Source organism: Salvelinus sp. IW2-2015, linkage group LG1 (genome assembly GCF_002910315.2).
Source record: "Salvelinus sp. IW2-2015 linkage group LG1, ASM291031v2, whole genome shotgun sequence".
NCBI classification, from domain to species: Eukaryota; Metazoa; Chordata; class Actinopteri; order Salmoniformes; family Salmonidae; genus Salvelinus; species Salvelinus sp. IW2-2015.
In genome coordinates this window covers 44,821,675-44,847,790 of record NC_036838.1, presented here as the reverse complement: position 1 = coordinate 44,847,790, position 26,116 = coordinate 44,821,675, and the positions used below count along the sequence as shown (strand labels likewise).

Below are 26,116 nucleotides of genomic sequence, written 5' to 3'. Positions count from 1 at the left end.
CAGGGGCTCCACTGTTCAAACACAGCATATGGATGGGCTTCAAGCAATACAGGAGAAAGAGGTGAGAGTCAGTCTAGATGGGAGAATCACAGTGCATTGACCTTCAGCAGACTCTCTCAGCTAATGGCCTTCCTACCAGCAGCAACAGAAAGGGAGGGTCCCTACACAGACTACATCCAGGGCAGAAAGGGAGGATCCCTCTGTGGTACCTTGCAGAGATGAGCTCATTATTTTAATAGAAGTTCACTAGTGTTTCACTGACCAGACAAGTTCAGTCGGCTTCAGATAGGAACTGTTGAGACCTGCATTAACACACGGTACACTGGAAAACCAATGAATGGACAGGCCTACTATGGAACTTCATAATGCTGAGCGTATCAAATCACGGAGATTATGCAGATGAGACTGACAGGCAGTCTGTGGTACCAGCGTGTGAGATATCTGAATCAATGTTATTGCACAACATTTAAGTAGAAAGTCCTGTTAATGAACTACACTGTAGTAGTCAGGTGCAACCACACCGGCACTAGGCTAACCTCAATTTATGTGGAAAGTACAAACTTCTGTATTTGCTACTCTATTCACATTTGCTATTAGTCTATGGGTTGCTGTGACTCTTGCCACAGAACCAATGAGTGTCACCAATGACACTTGTCTCCCTCTTGTGGTCAATCCTGATCCCTGTATAACCAGCAACAATCAGTGATGAAATATTACAGGCTTAGCTGTTTGTTTCTTTCTCAAAGGATATGTTGAATAAACACTGCATTGTAAAAAGAGAGTAGTGATTCCACTGAAACCCGTGGCCTTGACTGGTCAATTTAAATAGTATGGATCCCAATGTCCACACTAACATAAAACAAATCAAATTTTATTTGTCACATGCGCTGAATACAACAGGTGTAGTAGACCTTACAGTGACTGCTTACAAGCCCTTAACCAACATTGCAGTTTAGAAAAATAAGTTTAAAAATAGATAAAACATAAAAAATGCAAATAAATATTTCAAGAGCAGCAGTAAAATAACAATACCGAGGCTATATACAGGGGCTACCGGTACAGAGTCAATGTGAAGGGGGCACCGGTTAGTCGAGGTAATTGAGGAAATATGTACATGTTGGTAGCGTTAAAGTGACTACGCATAGATAATAAACAGAGATTAGCAGCAATGTAAAAAAGGGGGGGGGGGGGGGCAACGCAAATAGTCAAATGGGTAACCATTTGATTAGCTGTTAAGGAGTCTCATGGCTTGGGGGTAGAAGCTGTTAAGAAGCCTTTTTGTACCCAGACTAAGCGCTCCGGTTCCGCTTGCCATGCGGTAGCAGAGAACAGTCTATGACTGGGATGGCTGGAGTCTGACAATTTTAGGGCCTTCCTCTGACACCGCCTGGTATAGAGATCCTGGATGACAGGACTCTTAGCCCCAGTGATGTACTGGGCCGTACGCACTACCCTTTGTAGAGCCTTGCGGTCGTGGGGCCGAGCAGTTGCCATATCAGGCAGTGATGCAACCAGTCAGGATGCTCTCAATGGCGCAGCTGTAGAACTTTCTTAGGACCCATGCCAAACCTTTGCAGTCTCCTGAGGAGAAATAGGCTTTGTCAGGCCCTCTTCACGACTGTCTTGGTGTGTTTGGACATGATAGTTTGTTGGTGATGTGGACACCATGGAACTTGGTGCTCTCAACCTGCTCCACTACAGCCCCGTCGTTGAGAATGGGGGCGTGCTCATTCCTCCTTTTCCTGTAGTCCACAATCATCTCCTTTGTCTTGATCACGTTGAGGGAGAGGTTGTTATCCTGGTACCACACATCCAGGTCTCTGACTTCCTCCCTATAGGCTGTCACATCGTTGTCGGTGATCAGGCCTACCACTGTTGTGTCATTGGCAAACTTAATGATGGTGGAGTCGTGCAGTCATAAGTGAACTGGGAGTACAGGAGGGGCCCCTGTGTTGAGGTTTAGCGTGGCTGATGTGTGGTTACCTACCCTTACCACCTGGGGGCGGCCCATCAGGAAGTCCAGGATCCAGTTGCAGAGGGAGGTGTTTAGTCCCAGGGTAATGTGTGCATTAGTGTTGTCACGATACCATCATTTTACTAACAATACCAGGCCAAGTATCATGACACAAAGTAATATTGCAATACCACAGTGGAAAAAAATTCAGGGTGGCCTAATGTCCTGTTTAGCCTGTCCCTCTGATGCTTGTTCTAGTTTTCTAAATGTTATGCGCATGTGCTAAAACCTGTCACTGATATTCACACTTCTACTCAATACAACAAATTGCATTTAACTTCACACTGTACAGTCGTGGCAAAAATTTGAGATTATTAATTTGTAATATTAATTATTAAAGTCTGCTGCCTCAGTTTGCATGATGGCAATTTGCATATACTCCAGAATGTTATGAAGAGTCATCAGATGAATTGTAATTCATTGCAAAGTCCCTCTTTGCCATGCAAATGAACTGAATCCCCAAAAAACATTTCCACTGCATTTCAGCCCTGCCACAAAAGGTCAGCTGACATGTCAGTGATTCTCTCGTTAACACAGGTGTGAGTGTTGATGAGGACAAGGCTGGAGATCACGCTGTCATGCTGATTGAGTTCGAATAACAGACTGGAAGCTTCAAAAGGAGGGTGGTGCTTGGAATCATTGTTCTTCCTCTGTCAACCATGGTTACCTGCAAGGAAACACGTGCCGTCATCATTGCTTTGCACAAAAAGGGTTTCACAGGCAAGGATATTGCTGCCAGTAAGATAGCACCTAAATCAACCATTTATCAGATCATCAAGAACTTCAAGGAGAGCGGTTCAATTGTTGTGAAGAAGGCTTCAGGGCGCCCAAAAAGTCCAGCAAGCGCCAGAACCGTCTCCTAAAGTTGATTCAGCTGTGGGATCGGGGCACCACCAGTACAAAGCTTGCTCAGGAATGGCAGCAGGCAGGTGTCAGTGCATCTGCACGCACAGTGAGGCGATTTTTTGGGTTATCCGGAAAAAAGCTTGTCCGGAGAAGACAAGGTGAGTACTACCATCAGTCCTGTGTCACGCCAACAGTAAAGCATCCTGAGACCATTCATGTGTGGGGTTGCTTCTCAGCCAAGAGAGTGGGCTCACTCACAATTTTGCCTAAGAACACAGCCATGAATAAAGAATGGTACCAACATCCTCCGAGAGCAACTTCTCCCAACCATCCAGGAACAGTTTGGTGAGGAACAATGCCTTTTCCAGCATGATGGAGCACCTTGCCATAAGGCAAAGTTGATAACTAAGTGGCTCGGGGAACAAAACATCGATATTTTGAGTCCATGGCCAGGAAACTCCCCAGACCTTAATCCCATTGAGAACTTGCGGTCAATCATCAAGATGCGGGTGGACAAACAAAACCCCACAAATTCTGACAAACTCCAAGCATTGATTATGCAAGAATGAGCTGCCATCAATCAGGATGTGGCCCAGAAGATAATTGACAGCATGCCAGGGCAGATTGCAGAAGTCTTGAAAAAGGGTCAACACTGCAAATATTGACTCTTTGCATCAACTTCATATAATTGTCAATAAAATCCTTTGACACTTATGAAATGCTTGTAATTATACTTCATTATTCCATAGTAACATCTGACAAATATCTAAAGACACTGAAGCAGCAAACTTTGTGGAAATTAATATTTTTGTCATTCTCAAAACTTTTGGCCACGACTGTATAGTAGAATACGGCATAGAATGGCGACTTTGCTCATATTTGCAAAGGCCTAGCTGTGATTTGGCTAGAGGAATGGGAGGAAGGAATATACATGCATAATGATCTGCATGTCATTGTGGCAGTAAGGGGAAAACACCGCATGAAACTTCTTCAGTTAACACACAGACACACACCAAACACATGCACACTGCCCCCAAATTTAAAAACATTAGGCACCAAACAGAATGTAAAGAACACCAGAAAGTAGTGATACACCGATATGGCATTTTTGGCCAATACCGATATCCTATATTTTCCTTGCCAAAAAAAAACAATACCGATAACCGATGTTTAACATTTTTGCGGCCTTTTAAGCATTCTAGTACAATTAAATTGTTAACACACACAACATTCTAAGGCACTGCATCTCAGTGCAAGAGGAGTCACTACAGTCCCTGGTTCGAATCCAGGATGTATCACATCCGGCCGTGATTGGGAGTCCCATAGGGCGGGGCACAATTGGCCCAGTGTCGTCCGGGTTTGGCGTCATTATAAATAAGAATTTGTTCTTAACTGACTTGCCAAGTTAAATAATGGTTACACACACACAAAAAAAAATATTTTTGGGGGCAATTACGTATGTCCCCATTACCAGTAAAACAAAATCAAAACCTATTTCTTACTTGCTGTGCTGTTTCATGGGTTCATTTGTTCAGTCGTTTAATTCTCAACCAGGATTTCATCATACATGTCAAGCAGTGAAGTTTCAGCTCTGTCTGTGGCGCCTCTTCCTCACTGTGTCGATTTCCATCTTGTCCAGCTGTGTATGTAACATTTCACGTAAACCTTGTTTATTGTCTGCATCGAAGTAGCGGTCCTTGTACATAGTATCGAGCATGGTGGCAACACAGTAAAGAGAGAACGCCACCGAATCGCTTTGTTGAGCAGGTGTTTCAATGCCATGACAGGGGGTATCACGTCTGCTGCAGGCTCAGTTGATGAGCTTATTTCTCGAGTCAGTTGTTCGAATGGAGCTAGCTAGTATGTTCATATTTACAAGTTTCAAACATGTTCTCAAATGCCATTGAAATGGCAGCAGCGGTATGACAACCTGCACATTCATGAGCATGCAATATAACCTTCCTCAATAGGAAATCCTCGACGACCCACTGTGCCTGTCAGAGTCAGCATGCTCATGGGATTGATATCGCTGGTCCAAATGTCAGTCTTGAAGCTAATAGCAGTGACGCAATGTTAAAAAAAWTTTTTTAGCAGTGACTTGATTACTGTTTAACTCCGGTAGGGCAACATCTGAAAAATAGCGCACTTGGCAGTGTGTACCGGTGCTCAACCAGTCGGTGAAAGCCAACATCACCCACAACAGAACTATTGATTGTCAAGGGCAATAAATTCCATTATCTTGGCGTTAATGGACTTCGCCATGGAGTTGTCTTGCTGAAATGTTCTTACTCTTTCAAATGACTGCTCGACTTGTTGACTGCTTGATCCACACAGCAGGCATTGTGGGCTAGGTTAGGAATGCTGTGTTGCACGTGTAGCGCTAAATTTGAAAGTGCCGCCATTACGTACTGTACCTACGTTATATCGGTTTTGCACATCAGTGTTAAACTAGACATCGGGCCGATGTTGGCATTTTTAGATATACACTTTACAAAAATATAAACGCAACATGTAAAAATCTATCCACCTGACAGTTGTGGCATATCAAGAAGCTAATTTAACAGCATGATCATTACACAGGTGCACCTTGTGCTGGGGACAATAAAAGGTCACTAAAATGTGCAGTTGTGTCACACAGCACAATGCCACAGACTTCATGTTTTGAAGGAGTGTGCAATTGGCATGCTGACTGCAGGAATGTCCACGAGAGCTTTTGCCAGAGAATTTAATTTCAATTTAGCATAAGCCACCTCTAACATCGTTTTAGAGAATTTGGCAGTATGTCCAACTGGTCTTACAACCGCAGACCACGTGTATGGTGTCGTGTGGGTGAGCTTTTTGCGGACGTCAAATTTGTCAACAGAATGCCCCATGGTGGCGATGGGGTTATGGTATGGGCAGGCATAAACTACGGACAACGAAGACAATTGCATTTTATTGATGGTAATTTGAATGCACAGAAATACCGCGACGAGACCCTGAGGTCCATTGTGAGGCCATATTGTTTAAGGCATCTGTGACCAACAGACGTGCATCTGTATTCCCAGTCATGGGAAATCCATAGGTTAGGGCCTAATGAATTTATTTAAATTGACTGATTGCCTTATGAACTGGAATTCAGTAAAATCTTTTAAATTGTTGCATGTTGGGTTTATATTTTTGTTCAGTATAGTTTAGGCTTAAATTAGGCCTATATAAATCATACCTTTGAAGCACATCCCATGAGTAGCAGACCCTTTTCCTTTCTAACTGTGCCAATCAAATTTGCCGAGAACTACTGTCAAGTTACCAGGTTACTAGCTAGCTAGGTAACATGACCTCACAACATTGTTTGTTATCAAACCAATAATTAGTGGCCCAGGGTTAGTTTAAAACAGCCAGTGCATAGTGTTTGAAATTTTATCAACAATTTTCCCCCCCCCGTTTGAGCTAGAGACAAAGTTGTTTTTTTTTGTTTGAAGTTACAAGCATGCCTGTCGTGAAGCTGGTTTCCTCTCTAGCACTGCTGGGTGACATCGAACTTGCAAAGCCTACTTAAACTGCCTGGTGCAGGTGAGTGATGGCTGGAAGGGGATGCGCCTGGCGGGTTAGCGCTGCCACACATGATATGCGCATGAAAGTGAAGTGGACAGTATTGGACCGGCGCATATAAAGAGACTAGTTTCTGTTGCTTACATTTTTTATTATTACATTTATAAGCCAAACTGAATTTATAAAAATGTTATAAGATGTGCCAGCCAGTGGGTTCTTTAGATCGGTATGGCCCAAAAATGTGATAGTATCATAAGTATCATGACATTTTGGTACCGTGATATTATCGTGGTACCAGTACACAGCGCAACACTAGTGTGCATATTGGGACACAGATGGACTTAAGTGACCAGCCCAGAGTAGAAATGGAAGGAAGTGCCATTAGTTTTCAGACACAAAGAGAATAAAGGCCAGAGGCTCACCAGGTTTACACTATAAAACTGGAGATATCAAATCAAATTTGCCACATGTGCCGAATACAACAGGTGTAGGTAGACCTTACAGCGAAATACTTACTTACGAGACCCTAACCAACAATGCAGTTTTAAGAAGAAATAAAAGTACCAAATAATTCAACAGCAGCAGTAAAATAACAATAACGAGACTATATACAGGGGGTATCGGTACAGAGTAAATGTGTGGAGGCACCGGTTAGTTGAGGTAATATGTACATTTAGGTAGAGTTATTAAAGTGACTATGCATAGATAACAGAGTAGAAGCAGCAGCATAAAGGGGTACAAATAGTCTGGGTAGCCATTTGATTAGATGTTCAGGGGTCTTATGGCTTGGGGTAGAAGCTGTTTAGAAGCCTCTTGGACCTAGACTTGGCGCTCCGGTACTGCTTGCCGTGCGGTAGTAAAGAGAACAGTCTATGACTAGGGTGGCTGGAGTCTTTGACAATTTTTAGGGCCTTCCTCTGACACCACCTGGTATAGAGGTCCTGGATGGCAGGAAGCTATATCAAGTGAATATTCCAATTAAAGTTTAAAAAGCAAACTGCTTGCATGACATTTTACAAACTAATTTGTTCTAAAGACTGAAGGATCCATACTAAAGCTACTAAAAGCATGCCTGAAGCATTAGAACGTCGTTCCTCTGCGTGAGGACATTGACATGTCCAACATAAAGTGCCTTCAGAAAGTATTCCCATATTTTGCTGTGGTATAGCTAGAACTTAAAATTGAGATTTGCTGGGCACTGTCCTACACACAAAAAAACAATGTCAAAGTGGAACTATGTTTTTAGATTTTTTTTGCTTATTAGAAATGAAATGCTGAAATGTCTTCAGTCAATAAGTATTCAACCCCTTTCTTACGGCAAGCCTGAATAAGTTCAGGAGTAGGAATTGGCTTAACAGGTCACATAATAAGTAGCATGGACTCTCACTGTGTGCAATAATAGTGTTTTTGTGATTTTTTAGATGGCTACCTTATCTCTGTACCCCACACATACAATTATCTGTTAAGTCCCTCAGTCGAGAAGTGAATTTCAAACAAAGATTCAACCACAAAGACCAAGGAGGTTTTCCAATGCCTCGCAAAGAACAGCACCTATTGGTAAGATGTGTTTATAAAAATATAAAAATAAAAACAGCATGATTAAGTTATTAATTACTCTTTGGCTGGAGTATCAATACACCCAGTCACTACAAAGATACAGGAATCTTTCCTAACTCAGTTGCCAGAGAGAAAGGAAACTGCTTAGGGATTTCACCATGAGACCAATGGTGACTTTAAAACAGTCAGAGTTTAATGGCTGTGATAGGAGAAAACTGAGGAAGGATCAACAACATTTTAGTTACTGCACAATACTAATCTAATTGACAGATTGAAAACAAGGAAGCCTATACAGAATAAAACAATTCCAAAACATGCATACTGTTTGCAACAAGGCACTAAAGTAATACTAAATAAAATGTGGCAAAGCAATCAACTTTTTGTCCTGAATACAAAGCATTATGTTTGGGGAAAATCCAATACATTACTGAGTACCACTCTTCATATTTTTAAGCATAGTGTTGGCTGCATCATGTTATGGGTATGCTTGTAATCATTAAGGGCTGGGGAGTTTTCAGGATAATTTTTTTTTACTGAATGGAGCTCAGCCCAGGCAAAATCCTAGAGGAAAACCTGGTTCAGTCTGCTTTCCACAAGACACTGGGAGATGAATTCACCTTTCATAAGGACAATATTCCAAAATCAATGCCAAATCGACACTGGAGTTGATAACCAAGAAGACAGTGAATGTTTCTAAGTGGCCGAGTTGGTTTTTACTTAAATCTACTTAAAGATCTATGACAAGACAATTGTTGTCTAGCAATGATCCAATTTGACAGAGCTTGAAGAATTTTGAAAATAATAAAATGGGCAAATGTTCCACAATCCAGGCGTGGAAAGCCTTACCCAGAAAGACTCACAGCTGTAATCTCTGCCAAAGGTGCTTCTACAAAGTATTGACTCTGGGGTGTGAATACTTAAGGAAATTAGATATTTCTGTATTTCATTTTCAATAAATTAGAAAAACATGTTTTCACGGGGTATTGTGTAGTTGGGTGAGAAAATACATCTATTTAATAAATTTTTAATTCAGGCTGTAACGCAACAAAATGTAGAATAAGTCAAGGGGTATGAATACTTTCTGAAGGCACTGTATGTGTTATCAAACACATGAAAATTCTTCAAGAATTACACAAGATAGGGTTCTGTCAGTTTAGACTAGGCCATTTCACCCTAAAAAAGTAATCCTTCAATGAAACAGCTCAATGAACAGATAATACCTTGTTCTTCTTTACTAGAGGTATCAATGATAACTGTAGGAGAAGGTAGGCCTATACATTTTACAAATTAAATCTATTTTAAAAGGTCTCCTAACTTTAACCTAAAGCACACCTGCAATAAATAGATTATTCATGCCAACACCATCATGGAGACGAATTAGCCAGAGAGGGAGAGAGAGATTACACCACATTATCTAACCCTCTGCCTCACAGGTGCTCACTGTGTCTGTGGAGAGAGCAGTTCTCTTAATAATTGCACTGAAGCACATGGGTGTGTGTGTGAGAGGGTTCACCATGCTGGTTTTAACGAGATACACAGCAAAGCGATCTCTCGATTCTAAAATCCATAATTCATCAATTCTTCCCAGCGTGCCGGCCAAAAAGCCAGTTTAAGAACTCACACAGCGGAGAGGGAAAAATATACTCCTTTACTCTTTGTAGTACTTTTAAGACCTCTTCAGACATCTCGGGGACAGCTTAACATGCTAAAACAATAAATTAGACTGCACTCACACTGAGAGGCGAGGACTCGGAGGAGCACATCAAATATTAACAGGAGAATGTAAACAAGTCTTAGGCGGTGGAAATCAAAAGCCTGAGCGCTCCTTTCTCATGTTACGTTATAGAGAGTGCAGAGGTGGAGAATGGGAGGGGTGCTTTAATCCTTTTGAATGTGATAGTGTCTGAACATGCGTGCACACGCACTCTATAGTTGTGTCATCCTGACAGAGATTAGTGCCGAGCAGGTTTCCCCAATGCACAAGTCTAGAATATGCTCTCCCTGCCCAAACCCTTCAGAAGAGCTATAAAACAAAAACCTATTAAACCAGACCCTGGATCAGCTCGGTTTGTGTGTGTGAGACTTACCGTAGTGTGCTTGGAAGGCCTGGGGCTTCACCACCTGACTGCAGTGGCTGCACATCACCAGGTAGAAGTCGTCCTGTGCTGGACACTGGCCAAATATGGGCATGTCTGTGGTTCCATGGAGGGGGGAACACAGATGAACAGGATAAAGACAACCAGTATCTATTGTAAACTGTAGGGAGGTAGACACAGGAAGTTTCTGAATGAAACATTTGAAACCATGCAGTGTTATGGACAGAGGGAGATAAAGCCTAGGCAACTAAGCATTCAATACTCTAGGATAATTATGGTTAATACAGGTGTGAGAACAATCATACCAGACAAAAACTGATTGTACACTTGTAGAGATTACACACACAAAGAGGGTACCAGCCCCATTTCACAGTTCAGGAAACAACCTAGTGATAAGAACAAGGAGATGACCGAGTCAGCACTCCAAAGGTTAACTGCTGCAGAAACACACTGACAGGCTACCCCACACGCTACACACATAAGGGGTGAAGCAGGCAGGATAACTACAGCCAGTGGCAGAGCCTGTGAATGATCTGTGAGGATGGAGAGCAACTGAGACAGAGACTGTCACTTGGGCCGTACCTGCAAATATTCAAATAAACTAAATCATCCAGGCAAAAAATAACACCTTCATTCACAGGAATGCATATGGCATATTATTATCTTATGTGACCAGAAAACTGCATTCCACTGTTAATGTAGTTAAAGCATTTAACTAACGCAACGACTGACCGAGGTTGAACATTTTAACTTTAACTACATTAACAGTGGAATGCAGTTTTCTGGTCAAATAAGATAATAATGCCAATTGGTTGGTTGGTGGATTCATTCATGTGCTCAACACCACCAGTCTCAAATCAAATTTGATTAGTCACATGCGCCGAATACAACAGGTGTAGGTAAACCTTAGTGAAATGCTTACTTACGAGCCCCTAACCAACAATGCAGTTTAAAGGATAACAAAAATAAATAGAAGTAATAAGTAATTAAAGTGCAGCAGTAAAATAACAATAACGAGACTATATACAAGGGGGTACTGGTACAGAGTCAATGTGCGGTGGCACCGGTTAGTTTAGGTAATATGTACATGTAGGTAGAGTTATTAAAGTGACTATGCATAGATGATAACCTGTCTCTTATACACATCTAGATGTGTATAAGAGACAGTGTAGGTAGAGTTATTAAAGTGACTATGCATAGATGACAGAGAGTAGCAGTGGTGAAAAAAAAAAAAAAAAGGGTGGGTGGGATGCAAATAGTCTGGGTGGCCATTTGATTAGATGTTCAGGAGTCTTATGGCTGGGGGTAGAAGCTGTTCAGAAGCCTCTTGGACCGAGACTTGGCACTCCGGTACCACTCTGCGGTAGCAGAGAGAACAGTCTTATGACTAGGGTGGCTGAAGTCTTTGGCAATCCCTCCAATACTGCACGGACCTTCTATTCTCTTTCTCGCTCTCTAGGTGGCTGGAGTCTGACAATTTTTAGGGCCTTCCTCTGACAACAAATATTGCTGTATGGTGGTATTATACACTTTTTTTTTTATTGTAGATATGTTGTGGTGTAATAATGTTAAATGATGTACCGTTTTATCTTTTGTTGTATGTGTGATGTAAGTGCCTTAATGTGTTTGGACCCCAGGAAGAGTAGCTGCTGCCTTGGCAGCAGTTAATGGGGATCCATAATAAATACAAATACAAGACTCAATCCTTTTTTGGTGAAAGCTCCATCATGGAAATCAGAGGGGCATATTGGGAGACAAGGCGAGATCAACATTTACCCTCACAAGGAGAACAACAAAGAGCTAATGAAGGGGCTAATTAAGAGATCACCCAGAGTGCCCGCCCACACGCCGTAGCAGACAAGGCCCTCCAACACACGGCTGAGGACACTTGAAACGTCACCAACGTTTGAGGCTCTGGCTAGTCCACATAAAAGCCTACCTGTGCTCTTAGAAAAGTAATTTGCTGCTGTGGATGGGGGAATTAACAACCTGACCTGTACTAAACACAGGGTTAGTGACTGGTCTCTTAAATGAGCACCAGCTGAATCACCAGTCCACTCTGCATTCAGGACTTTGGCAGTGGCACTGCACTATTGAAGCATCCAACATTAAAAAAGTGGTGAAACTCCATATGCCATTTCATTCCCCATTTTCTTGTGTGGTATGGAGATGAGAGAGAAGGAGAGAAAGAGTAGAGTGCAGTTCATTTCACCTTCCTCTTCAATGGCAGTGATGAATGATCTAGGTAGAGTAGTAGCAGATATTGGATGCTCACAGCACAGAGGCTGGCTGCACACAGACACAGGGCAGCAAACTCTGACCTCTAGCCACTACGTTTCCCAGCTTCCCCTTCTCAGTCTGCTATATCAGTCAAATGGGTGAAGGGGAGTCAGAGAGATATGATGGGAGTGAATGAACACAGGGGCAGATCAGAAGAGAGAATCCTTCAGTCACGTTCCAATTATGGCTCTTGTGAGTGCGTCATGTCTGGATCGTGTCCGTGTGTGTGTAGAAACGGCTGTTCCACCAGGGAGACATGTGGGGAGTCATGGTAGAGGTGTAGTCATCCACAGGGTAAGCCATAATACCCCGCACTTCATAGGGCTGGGCCTGAATGACAATGTGCTGAGACAAAGAGAAGAGAACACACTCTAGACCTGAGGAGGATGTAGAAGTTTGTGGACCAACTGTGATGTAAAACACAGGAGAGGGGCTATGGGTTTGGAAATGGAGGTGTGTGGCGCCAACTAAGGACATACATCCTACCATCACCCGTCCTGTACTCATCTCCTTCCCTTCAAGACCACTGATCTGTTATCAATAGGTAAGGCTGTGGTGAAAAAAGTATTCAGTGCTTGTACCTATCCATGGCCATGAGGTAGAGAATGAAGAAAGGCATTAGTGGTAGTAGCCTAGAGTTTAGAGAGGCGGACCAGCAGCCGAAAGGTTGCTGGTTCAAGCCCCGGACAACAAAAATTGGAATGGAACTGAACGGGCAGCTGGAAGCTTGCTGATCTTTGATCCCATGTACCATCTCCTGCTGTGGAGCCCTTGGGCAAGGGACTTAAATCCCCCAAAATGTTCTCCATCCAGGGGCGCTGCATTGCAGCTGACCCTGTGCCTCGCAACGCGTATCCTCAAGGGTGCTGGGAAAGGCAGAAGATACATTTCTGTTCTAACCAAAGGACAACAAAGTTGTATTATATTGATGTTTTTAGGACACGATCAGCTCTCCCATTTTCTTACATCTAGTCAGCAGTTTGTTGCACTTACAGTGCATTCGAAAAGTATTCAGACTCCTTCCCCACATTTTGTTACAGCCTTATTCAAAAATGTATTAAAATAAAGTCTTCACACAATAGCCCATAATGACAAAGAGAAAACAGGTTTTTAGAAATGTTCTCAAATGTATTAAAAATAAAAACCAGAAATACCTTATTTACATAAGTATTCACACTCTTTGCTATGAGACTCGAAATTGAGCTCAGGTGCATCCTGTTTCCATTTATCATCCTTGAGATGTTTCTACAACTTGGAGTTGACCTGTGGTAAATTCATTTTGAGTGGACATGATTTGGAAAGGCACACACCTGTCTATAAAGGTCCCAAAGTTGACAGTGCATGTCAGAGCAAAAATCAAGCCATAAGGTCGAAGGAATTGCCCGTAGAGCTCCGAGACAGGATTGTATCGAGGCCCAGATCTGGGGAAGGGTACCAAAAAATGTCTGCAGCAGGTCCCCAAGAACACAGTGGCCTCCATCATTCTTAAACGGAAGAAGTTTGGAACCACCAAGACTCTTCCTAGAGCTGGCCGCCCAGCCAAACTGAGCAATTGGGGGAGAAGTGCTTGGGTTAGGGTGGTGACCAAGAACCCGATGGTCACTCTGACAGAGCTCCTCTGGGGAGATGGGAGAAGCTTCCAGAAGCCACTCCTCAGTAAAAGGCACATGACAGCCCACTTGGAGTTAGCCAAAAGACACCTAAAGGACCTAAGATTCTCTGGTCTGATGAAACCAAGATTGAACTCTTCGGCCTGAATGCCAAGCGCCACGTCTGGAGGAAACCTGGCACCATCCCTACGGTGAAGCATGGGTGGCAGCATCATGCTGTGGGGATGTTTTTCAGCAGCAGGGACTGGGAGACTAGTCAGGATCGAGGGAAAGATGAATGGAGCAAAGTACAGAGAGATCCTTGAAGAAAAACTTGCTCCAGAGTCTCAGGACCTCAGACTAGGACGAATGCTCACCTTCAACAGGAAAACGACCCTAAGCACACAGCCAAGACAACGCAGGAGTGGCTTTGGGACAAGTCTCTGAATGTCCTTGAGTGGCCCAACCAGTGCCCGGACTTGAAACCGATCAAACATCTCTGGAGAGACCTGAAAATAGCTGTGCAGCAACACTCCCCATCCAACCTGACAGAGCTTTAGAGGATCTGCAGAGAACCTCCTCAAATACAGGTGTGCCAAGCTTGTAGCGTCACACCCAAGAAGACTCGAGGCTGTAATCGCTGCCAAAGGTGCGTCAACAAAGTAAAGGGTCTGAATGTGATAGTTTTTTAATACATTTGCAAAAATATATAAAAACCAGTTTTTTCTTTGTCATTATGGAGTTTTGTGTGTAGATTGATGAGGGAGGAAGAAACAATTTAATACACTTTAAAATAAGGCCTTAACGTAACAAAATGTGGAAAAAGTCAAGGGGTTTTAATAATTTCTGAATGCACTTCATATAATCCCATTGGATCCTGCAGGTCACACCAGCAGCATACCACCCTACATCCCACTGCTGGCGTGCCTCTGAGGCTAAGCAGGGTCGGTCCTGGATGGGAAAATATTCAGCTGGAAGTAGAGTTGGAGAGCTAGCAGGGGGCACTCTGGTCTTAAGATCGAATTAAAATGCCCCAGGACAGTGAAGGGGACATATCCCTGCATAGGGTACCGTCTTTTGGATGAGATGTTAAACTGCTGTCCTGGCTCTCTGTGGTCATTAAAAATCTCATGGCACGAATAGGGGTTTTAACACCGGTGTCCTGGCTAAATTCCCAAATTGGCCCCCTATTTCCATCATGGCCACCTAATCACCCCCTCATTCCTAAATGGCATATATCAGTCCTCACCATGCTAGCTGATGTGTCGTTAGCGTTCTGGCACAAAATGGTTCATCCAGGTGGGTGTCACACATTGGTGGTGGATGAGGTGAGTTTCCCCATTACTATATAAATGCTTTGAGAACCTCAGGTTGGTAGAAAGGCGCTATATAAATCCAATCCATTATTATTACACAAACTAGAAAGATCTGAACATCTGGGTATTGTTCATGTCACATTCTCACGTTACTAGCAAATATTTCCATTTTCAAATATAAGTGATGTCTGTTGAGGTTCATTTCAAATTGTTCCGGAACCCTAACTGCCTGACAAACAGGGCCCAGATTGAGGCCTTCAGAAGTTCAGACATGTAGCTGGTGCCGTTTCAGTGTCGACACCTTACTGTGAGACACTGCCACATTTCACTTCTGCAGAGTCAGCCGTCGGTGGCATTCATTATCAGTCTGCTAGTGTATAGACATTTGTATTTCATTTGTATGTTTAATCCCAGCCTCATCCCCCGCAGGAGGCTTTTTTACTCTTGGTAGGCCGTCATTGTAAATAAGAATTTGTTCTTAACTGACTTGCTTAGTTAAATAACGGTTCAATAAAATAAATAAGGATCGACTAACTCTTTCACATTGGCACCAAACGTATCAAAACCATTCGAATTTGCATTCTCACTAATATGTAATTGTCTTCCAACCTTTGTCTTCTCCATTTGTATAGCATGGTAATTAAACATTTCATGCCAGTCTTTATCAAATCACTGACACCAACCCATGTAATAATTCAATTATAAATCATAGCGTCCAAAAACAAACAGTAAGGCCATTCTTTGTTGTTAATATTGTAAATATAGAGCACTTTGAATGTGCTTATAAAAATGTTCCCAACAAATGTGAGTGTGTAGTAGTTTAGTAGCACTATAAATATTCAACTGACATAGGAAAGTCATCGGAGGTTTCAAGCAATTTCCATCAAGAGTAGCAGTTATTCTTAATGACAGACTCGTTGCTCCCATTTTAACTGTGAAACTGCTGTCACCACACTGAGTGTGCCCCTCCCCTAACGGTGCACACCAGGGCTTTTCAGGTGGGCACAATGATACAGAACAGCCAGACAGAAATTATGGTGTAAAACAGGCAAAATAATTATCTGTTGTGTATAATAAACAATCATGTCAGCTTTATCACATTACATTTCTGTCTTTCTACCCCACTGAATAAGCCCTGGCTGGTTGTTAGCTGTGGTGTGCACCCACTTAGGAACAGAGGATAGAAGTCCCCTCTTCAAGATGTCAACTAGTGGCCATACATTCCAGGGCTATATCATTGATTGATCAGACTTGGGTTGTCACAGGTCAATCTGGTGCACTTGTTCAACAGAACAACCAGATTTCAGCTGGTGCATGTGAAGTGTGTGTGCAACCCACCAAAACACTCATTGGCTCTGACAAAAGAGAGAACACTCACCATCTCTGCACAATCGCATGGCTTCTCGATTTTTCCCGAACTCCTTCAAACTTTCCTCCGATTCAGCACCTAAAATGAGGCAATCGAATACACAGACACATACATAGTTGCACTTGCTTGCTTCTGCTGTTGCTACCAGTAGCGTGTCTTCATATTCCCAAAACTGCACGCAATCGGAAAAAAAGCTAACGATCATATCTCGACTCTACACACACATCCAGTACGCACGAGCACTCACCGTCGTTGCCTTTGGGTATGGCAGCATCGACCCAGTTGCTCCAAGACTGTCCCAACATCATTTCTGGACTAGGCAGGGATCTGCGCTCCGCAACAGTCGCCATTGCTGTGGAGCCTTCTCCCCGCTGGATCTGCTGCTGTTGCTGCTTTAGCTGCCTGGCCGCTCTGCGCTGCTCCCCCCTGACGTCATCATCGGCCCTTTCCGACATTCTTTCCGCTACAATGTAACACAACAGCAGTCAGCGTTGAGGTGGTGTTCTCAGGATTCCTTCATTGAGCGACTCGGGCAAACGCATGTTTCGATAACACTAATCCCTTTGATGTATTCAGAAGCTATAGGGTGTCACACTCCAATTAAATCGCAATTTATTTGGACAGGAACATGTGTGTGCGAGGCCACATACCGTCTGGGCAATCACAGATACAACTTTAAAGGGGGGACATAACTTCACCTCCCTGAGCGCAAGAAACGTGGGAAATCCAGGTCACTTACAAGGGGTGTTAAAACGTAACTGCATTAGTTAACAAATACTATAGGCAAGCTTATCAATTTAAAATCATGCAGTCCCACATCACCTACTTAATAAATGTAGCCTACGCCAAATTGATACAGTTCACATTGTAGGCATTGGTTGTTGTTTTTTAATCGAAAAACCGATTTTGTGAAAGAGAACTAACCAAATTAAAGGGACCAAAAAAATGTGTTATAATGCCCTAATATTGAGAAAATGAATGTGTCACCTCATGACAGCCAGAATATCACTCGCTCTCAACTTCAGAATCTAAGGTGTGTAGCCTATGAAGGAACAGTTCATTTATATAAAAACGCTTATTAAAGTGCAACAATTATGAACGGGATTTTGTTTTGTCGACGGATGGGGGAGGAGATATACATTAATGTTATACTAAACTTCCTTAAAGCGCGACTGCTTTCCAGTAAATCGATTCATATTTCTCACAACCTTTTGCGTCAATGTCATGTTGCGCATTGACGATCTAGGAAACTTGGAACACTTTTATTCACAAAACACGCAGAAAGAAAGCTATAGTCCTCCCGTTAGAAAACAGTGATGGGACTGAGTTACTTTCTACAAAACTTCATTCAGATGTACAGTTCTATAAGAGTTAAATAAAGCCTAACAAAAATGAATGTTTAATGTCTTCAAGTTTGTAGAAATTAAACATTTCCTAAAGGAATTATCCCTTACTTTCAAATGGGATTCTGAATTACATAGAGTGGGATGAGCCAGGATGTCTTCAGATATTATCTCATGTTTGCAACTCAGCACTACTTTACAACATAAAATACTGTTGGGCAGAATCAATATGTAACAGATAGTTAATAAGTGGTAAAATCCTACACAACCATTATCAGTTTTCAATATTGCTTACCAGTAGTAACCAGAAATTACCAAATGCATTTTCAGTGCATCCCCCATACCTTTACTGCCATTACAATAGGCATACAATGGGTCAACTAACAAGGGGGCAGAGACTAGCCCTATAAATGACAACTAATCAGTGCACAAAATAGTAGGTTATAGGACAGAGAGCAAAACCCCTCCCCTCAAGCTAACTTGTGGGCATGTTAAGAGTCTAGACCACGTGTCATACTCATTCCACGGAGAGCCGAGTGTCTGCGAGTTTTCGCTCCTCCCTTGTGCTTGATGAATTAAGGTCACTAATTAGTAAAGAACTCCCCTCACCTGGTTGTCTAGGTCTTAATTGAAATGGGGCGAAAAAAACAGCAGACACTCAGCCCCATATGGAATTACTTTAACACCCCTGGTCTAGAGATACGTTAACATTTCTTGGCATATTAATTTCCAGACACATTTTCTAAAATATAAAAACTTTGCATCTTGTTGTTATGGTTATAGGGATGCTTGTGGATCCAAAAACGTCATACAAGACACGCATTACTGCAGCTATCAAAGCATACATAGATAAGGATACTAAGCCTAACTAAATACATCCAAACAGCACCCTGGTTCTATACCATATACACTCACCTTCCTCTGTATCGTGGTACAGTGCAACTTTTCTTTTTAAAAAGGGGAACGAACTTCTGAACCTCTTCCGTATTTGTATTTGTGTGTGAATGGATAGGAGCAGAGGTATGGAGACAGAGGGATCTGGTTTTAGGTGAATATATATGGTTCCGAAGGTGAGAATGTTACCACTAGGCCAGACTCAGTGCAGCGTATTACAAAAACTAAGTAATTGTTTACATGTGTGTATACTAATCAATTATAAAAACATATTAATTGGCAAATTTTCTGCATCTAACAGACTGACATAAGAATAAGGTTAGGATTCTTTGAAATGACAAATGATAAATATTACACTTCCATGGTGGTCTATGCAGCTGTTATACCATATGTATTTAGGCCTCCTGCTTATGTGACCAACAGGTCTTCTGTGCTTCAGCAACTGACTGTAGACAAAAGTCGAGGAGTGAAGTCGGGGAGGTGATGTGCATCTGCGATAGCTGAAAGTCTGACACTGATGTGATTTTCCAACAGCAAGGCTCAATGCAACATGGCAGTGTTGCCATTGTTTATAATTTTTTTTCTTTATAAGGTTATCATAAACATGTCTCCGACCCCCATATCACACACTCACAAACTGAAAATATACACAGAGTGTACAAAACACCAAGACAGACTGACCAGCTGAAAGCTATGATCCCTTACTGATGTCACCTGTTAAATCCACTTCAAATCAGTGTAGATGAAGGGGAGAAGACAGGTTAAAGAAGAATTTTTAAACCTTGAGACAATTGAGACATGGATTGTGTATGTGTGAATGGGCAAGACAAAAGATTTCAGTGCCTTTGAACAGGGTATGGTAGCAGATGCCAGGCGCAACGATTTGAGTGTGTCAAGAACTACAAAGCTGCTGGGTTTTTCACACTCAACAGTTTCCCATGTGTATCAAAAATGTTCCACCAACCAAAGGACATCCAGCCAACTTGACAACTGTGGGAAGCATTGGAGTCAACATAGGCCAGCATCCCTGTGAAACGCTTGACACCTTGTAGAGTCCATGCCGCGACTAATTGAGGCTGTTCTGAGGGCAAAAAGGGGTGCAACTCAATATTAGGAAGGAATACAGTGTGTGTACATTGTACAATGAATTGGTGAAACAGCCTCAAATATCACATTAATTTGTACATATCCACTGTATAGACAAATCGTGGCAAAGTTGGTTCCTGTCAATCAGGTCTGTCGTTATGTTCCTGTTGGTAAAAAAACACCTTAATGATTGGCTGACAATGGCACCTACCACAATGCAGGTGATGGCTGTTTGTGAAGCTCAAATGCAGAAACTTGCAGTCGACAGTAGTCAAAACTTCATGACCTTTGATAGCATGGTTTTTGTAAAGTTCATGCAGTCGAATGAGCTAGTTGGACAATTTTGTAATCCCCACAATGCAATGCACTTTGACAGAAGTGATCCACTCAAACGGGCCAACTGACTCGGGGAGCCAACGCAGCTCTTTAGGTATCAAACATACCTCCATTACACTTCACCCCACTTTGACTTCTTCCTCCTTCTCACAGAGACCCATTGGGGTCATTGAACTAATGTGACCCACAGGGTTCAAACCCAAGAGCGCATTAGCCTACTAAGTCAAAGCCCAACTCTTCAGGACTCAGGCTAGGTTACTCATATGTAAGTTTGGTCATCAAACCACTTCCGTTACACTTATTAATGAAGTATCAATATCTTAGAGATTTTGTAATGACATGGCAGCTGAAAAACTGCAGTCCTGAGAGAAGAGTCTGACTGTAGCCATGTCGCAGGACTGTGGAAAGCCTCAAAACTGGAACCAGTGATGGTTAGAATTTCAGTAGAAAAACAGATCATTGTGCTCGCTGAACCCTTACCTTGTCAAATGTGGAAAAGGGAACTCAATCGTAACTGGATCAGTAGAACCTCATCAGTTTGGGTGATCGCTGGTCGCCCCACACAAGTTGTGGAAGGAATCTGGGTGAGACAGAGACGGGAGGAAAAAGTTAGTATCAGCTTCATTCTTTTCCCTGTCTTGATACCGTATTCACGGTTTAGGGAATTACGGGGTTGTTTGTCTGGAAGATAACACCGCCTCCCATTCTCCTGGTGGATCTGGATCCGCAGCTTTCACGCTAGCACGAGCTACTTATGGAGCTCCTCGCCGCAGCAGAGTAATCCAATCCAATAAGCACTATCCTTGGTTAACCACTCCAGAGCCCTGCAGTTTGCAGCCCAATCATCCCTTTAAAGATGATATTTTGTTTTAAAGAACTTTAAACCATTTGTTTTACCATTGTAGGATTCTCATCAATTCAACACAATGTGAATAATGACAACAGTATCACAAAGATGGAGATTATATAGGTGAATATGAATCCCTTTATGAGATTTATTTCCCCGTTTGCTACAGTGACAAGAATGTGGAGGAATTTCTATAACAGGCGTTGGTATGAGGGGATCAAATTGTCTTGTGCCAGAGTTGCACACAGTATAGAGTAGCTTATGCCTAGGCTATCATACAACAAAACTGTTGCTAGCTAATAGAGAGTTGCATTTCAATGAAGCTTAGCTTAATCAAAAAGATGTACACGTTAGAGCTAGGACGATAAACAGAATTATCCATACCGAGCACGCAGGCATTTTGCTGATATCATTCATTATGATAAGTAGCTTATACTAGAGAAATGTGAAGTTTGAAATGAAATAAGTTTGATAATATGGGTGACTGTTGCCATCAATTGCCCCATTAACAATCAAACTAGTAGTAGTAGTTTAAAGGGTAATAAAAAAAACAGTGGTGCACATTAACGTTAAAAATCATTCTATTTATCGTTATGGCATCAATCGAGGCAATTTATCACAATATGGATTTTTGTCCATATGGTCCAGCTCTAGTACACATCCTTACATCACTAAACACAATAGGCCTAGGCTACATATACCACTGATGCGTCATGACTTCAACTAGCCTAGGCCTACGAGGCAAAGCATAGGCCTACAAGGCAACATAATGTAGACTACATTAGAGGACTTAAGCCTAGTTAATGCAAAAGCCACATTTTCCAAATTGTAGAACTAGCAAGTAATCTATTGAAATTCTGACACCAAAAATGTGTCGTTACTTTATTTACCAATCAGCTAGCATTAGCTGCATTATATGTAAATTAATAGTGAAATAGTTGCTTGTTAATTTGCTAAAACAATTACTAATCAAGAGCATTAGCTAGGTAGTATGTTAAATGTATTATTTGAGTGTACTACATTTGTGTTAAAATAATCAAAACGATTTACATTAGTAGAAAAAATTAGAAAAAAAAGGATTAGGCCAATTGTATACAATGTCTTTATGCTACATTTGGTTTGTCAGTTACTCAAAATCCAATGCACTTTGGTCATGCAAATGATTGTTCATATGAATGACAACATTGTGGCACAGACACTCTTGCATGGTTCTTTGGAGGGTATTTCACTGCTCAACACCAATGTTCTCCGCACAAAATACATTTAACATTGTAAAAATAATAAATGAATAGTTTAGACTCCATTGAGACAAACACAGAAGTAACACCATACTTATTCGAAACAAATTTTATCTGTCACATGCGCCGAACACTGGGCCGTGCGCACAAACCTCTATTGCTCCTTACGGTCAGATGCCGAGAAGTTGCCATACCAGGCAGTGATGCAACCGGTCAGGATGCTCTCAATGGTACAGCTGTATAACTTTGAGGATCTGGGGACCCATGCCAAATCTTTTCAGTCTCCTGAGGGGGAAAAGGTGTTGTCGTGCCCTCTTCACGGCTGTCTTGGTGTGTTTGGATCATGATAGTTTGTTGGTGATATGGACACCAAGGACCCGCTCCACTACAGCCCCTTCAATGTTAACGGGGGCCTGTTCGGCCCTACTTTTCCTGTAGTCCAATGTGTCTTGCTCACATTGAGGGAGAGGTTGTTGTCCTGGCACCACACTGCCAGGTCTCTGACCTCCTCCCTATATGCAGTCTCATCGTTGTCGGTGATCAGGCCTACCACTGTTGTGTCGTCTGCAAACTTAATGGTGTTGGAGTCGTGCTTGGCCACACAGTTGTGGGTGAGCAGGGAGTACAGGAGGGAACTAAGCACGCACCCCTGAGGGGCCCCAACGTTGAGGATCAGCGTGTCAGATGTGTTGTTCCCTAACCTTACCACCTGGGGGGGCGGTTCGTCAGAAAGCCCAGGATCCAGCTGCAGAGGGAGGTGATTAGTCCCTGGGTCCTTAGCTTAGTGATGAGCTTTGTGGGCACTATGGCGTTGAACACTGAGCTGTAGTCAATGAACAGCATTCTCACATATATATGTTCCTTTTGTCCAGGTGTGAAAGGGCATTGTGGGGTGCGATTGAGATTTAATCATCTGTGGATCTGTTGGGGCGATATGCGAATTGTAGTGGGTCTAGGGTTTCCCGGGATGATGGTGTTGATGTGAGCCATGACAAGACTTTCAAAGCACTTCATGGCTACAGACGTGAGTGCTACGGGGCGGAAGTCATTTAGGCAAGTTACCGTTGCTTTCTTGGGCACAGGGACTATGGTGGTCTGCTTGAAACATGTAGATATTACACACTCGGTCAGGAAGAGGTTGAAAATATCAGTGTAGACACTTGCCAGTTGGTCCGCACATGCTCCGAGCAGACGTCCTGGTAATCCGTCTGGCCCCGCGGCCTTGTGAAAGTAGAAGGTCTTGCTCACATCAGCTACGGAGAGTGTGATCACAGACGTCCGGAACAGCTTTGTGCTCTCATGCACGCTTCAGTGTTGCTTGCTTCAAACGAGCATAAAAGGCTTCTGGTAGGCTCGTGTCACTGGGCAGCTCGTGGCTGTGCTTCCCTTTGTAGTTTGTAATCGTTTGCAAGCCCTGCCACAGCCGTCGAGCATCAGAGCTGGTGTAGTAGGATTCAATCTTAGTCCTATATTGACGCTTTGCCTGTTTGATGGTTCGTCTGAGGGCATAGCGGGATTTCTTACAAGCGTCTGGATTAGTGTCCCGCTCCTTGAAAAAGTGGCAGCTCTCGGCTTTAGCTCGGTGCGGATGTTGCCTGTAATCCATGGTTTCTTGTTGGGATATGTACATACGGTCACTGTGGGGACGACGTCGCCGATGCACTTATTGATGAAGCCGGTGACTGAGGTGGTATACTTCTCAATGCCATTGGATGAATCCCGGAACATATTCCAGTCTGTGCTAGCAAAATAGTACTGTAGTCTCCGTGTGGTGTAAAGGTGGTCTAGAGTTTTTTTTCCTAGACCACCTTTAGGCCGTTATTGTAAATAAGAATTAGTTCTTAACTGACTTGCCTAGTTAAATAAAACCTCATCGGGTCTAATGGTGGCCCTGTGCCTTCCGGGATCCTTGGGATGTTCCCCCCATTGAAGTTGAAATGTTAAAAGTTTAAGGCAGGGTTTCTCAAACTCGGTCTTCAGGGACCACAAGGGGTACACGTTTTGGTTTTTGCCCTACCACTACACAGCTGATTCAAATAATCAACTAATCATCAAGCTTTGATATGTAAAAAAATATATATATATTTTTTTTAACTTGGCAAGTCAGTTAAGAACAAATTGTTATTTACAATGACGACCTACCCCGGCCAAACCCTAACAACGCTGGGCCAATTGTGCGCCGCCCTATGGGACTCCCAATTCCGAACGGTTGTGATACAGCCTGGAATCGAACCAGAGTCTCTAGTAACACCTCTACCACTGAGATGCAGTGCCTTAGACCGCTGCACCACTCGGGAGCCTAAGTGATAATTTGAATCAGCTGTGTGGTGTTAATGCAAAAACCAAAACGTGCACCCCTTGGGGTCCCGAGGACCGAGTTGGGGAAACACTGGGTTAAGGTTGGGTTAGGGACGTCCCAAGGATCCCGAGTAGCACTGACCATCTCACGCTTGCGCACGAGCATGCCGTCAAAGACGATATAAAGACAAGATGTTTATGACTAAGATGAAAACGTGTCAGTTTATCACTTTTACGAGGTTGGCGTAATAACATGTTCAACTACTTAAGACATTGTCTCGAATATAGCTAGTGCCTTTAGATTTCGAGAAATTTACAACTAAGGAATTTTTTCTCTCTTAGTTTTTCACTCATTAACTTCTCAAACATCAAACACCAAACCCCGGCATGGTCTGCTTGGTGTTTCGCAAGCGTTCCCGGAAGTCTCGCGATGTTGCGCCTCTGGTTTAGAAACTCTGTGCCCATAACACCAAACTGTAGATCATTTCGCAGTCAATCGAGGAGTGGCTAGCTAGCTATCATTAGCGCTAACTCAAGTAAGCTAGCTAGCTGGCCAGCCATATATTCCAATGAACCTGGCAGAAGTCATTAACAGCCGAAATAGAAACATGATGTATTTGCACTTACCAAGGTCCTGGACGTTGGGGATGCAAATGTGACGGCAGACAGATACAAATCTGTTGAATGTGGCGGATATTAAAGTATGGAGATCGTGCAGAAAGAACGAATGCAATGCTCACTGACTGTGGAGGTCTTTACCAGGTGCTTCCATGTCTGTTTACCAAACTGCATTCTGGGATGCAGACGTCACAATTTTTTACAGTTTATACTTCACGCACGCACGTCGCTGCCGTGCCAACTAACTGTTTTACCCGTTCTTTTATTCCACAATGGGTTTCACAGAGCTGAAACTGGTAGCATTTGGTGTCTTGTCATAGGGGCCAAGTAACAATTTTCAGCAAAATACATGCACCGTAATCGTGAACGAAGAGAAGTAGTTTCACGAGATTCTCATGCTGTCAAAATTAACACGAGCTGGTCTTCTGACCAATCCGTGACCTTTTTTTTCAGAGGCGGGGTATTTCCGGGGTGCGTTCAGTCAGAGATACTTTTAAGGAGATGGGAAACTCCATTGGAATCGTATTAACGCCCTTGTATATGTTGCCCATGCAGCGTCAATGGGCCGCGCGGTGCATTATGGGTGATTATAGTACAACGCTAGCACCACAGAGTTTCTAAACCCAAAGACTCGACATTGCGAGACTTCCGGGAACATTTTGACCATGGAGACCAGGCCAGGTTTTGGGGTTTGAGAAATCAATGAGGGAAGTGAACATTTCTTCCTTAGCTGTTAATTTTATCGAAATCTAAAGGCACAACCTAGATTTGAGACAATGTCTTAGGTAGTTGAGGATGTTAAAAACAACTTTATATTGAATGAGTGGGTTTGAGTTGATAGCCTGCACATGCGCAGTT

The 26,116-nt window shown here is 42.8% G+C and overlaps 1 protein-coding gene across 1 annotated transcript in view; it reads right to left on the bottom strand.

Moving 5' to 3' along the window:
• The window catches only part of LOC111968331 (ataxin-7), a 35,338-nt gene extending 9,631 nt beyond the window's left edge, over positions 1 to 25,707 (bottom strand). Inside the window, exons 1-5 of the mRNA XM_023993830.2 lie at positions 25,268 to 25,707; positions 20,738 to 20,837; positions 16,846 to 17,061; positions 16,608 to 16,676; positions 10,036 to 10,140 (exon numbers count right to left, since the gene is read on the bottom strand). Coding sequence (XP_023849598.1) covers positions 10,036 to 10,140; positions 16,608 to 16,676; positions 16,846 to 17,053 — 382 coding nt within the window. The 5' untranslated portion in view covers positions 17,054 to 17,061; positions 20,738 to 20,837; positions 25,268 to 25,707. The remainder of the gene's footprint in view (positions 1 to 10,035; positions 10,141 to 16,607; positions 16,677 to 16,845; positions 17,062 to 20,737; positions 20,838 to 25,267) is intronic.
• Positions 25,708 to 26,116: the final 409 nt, after the last annotated feature.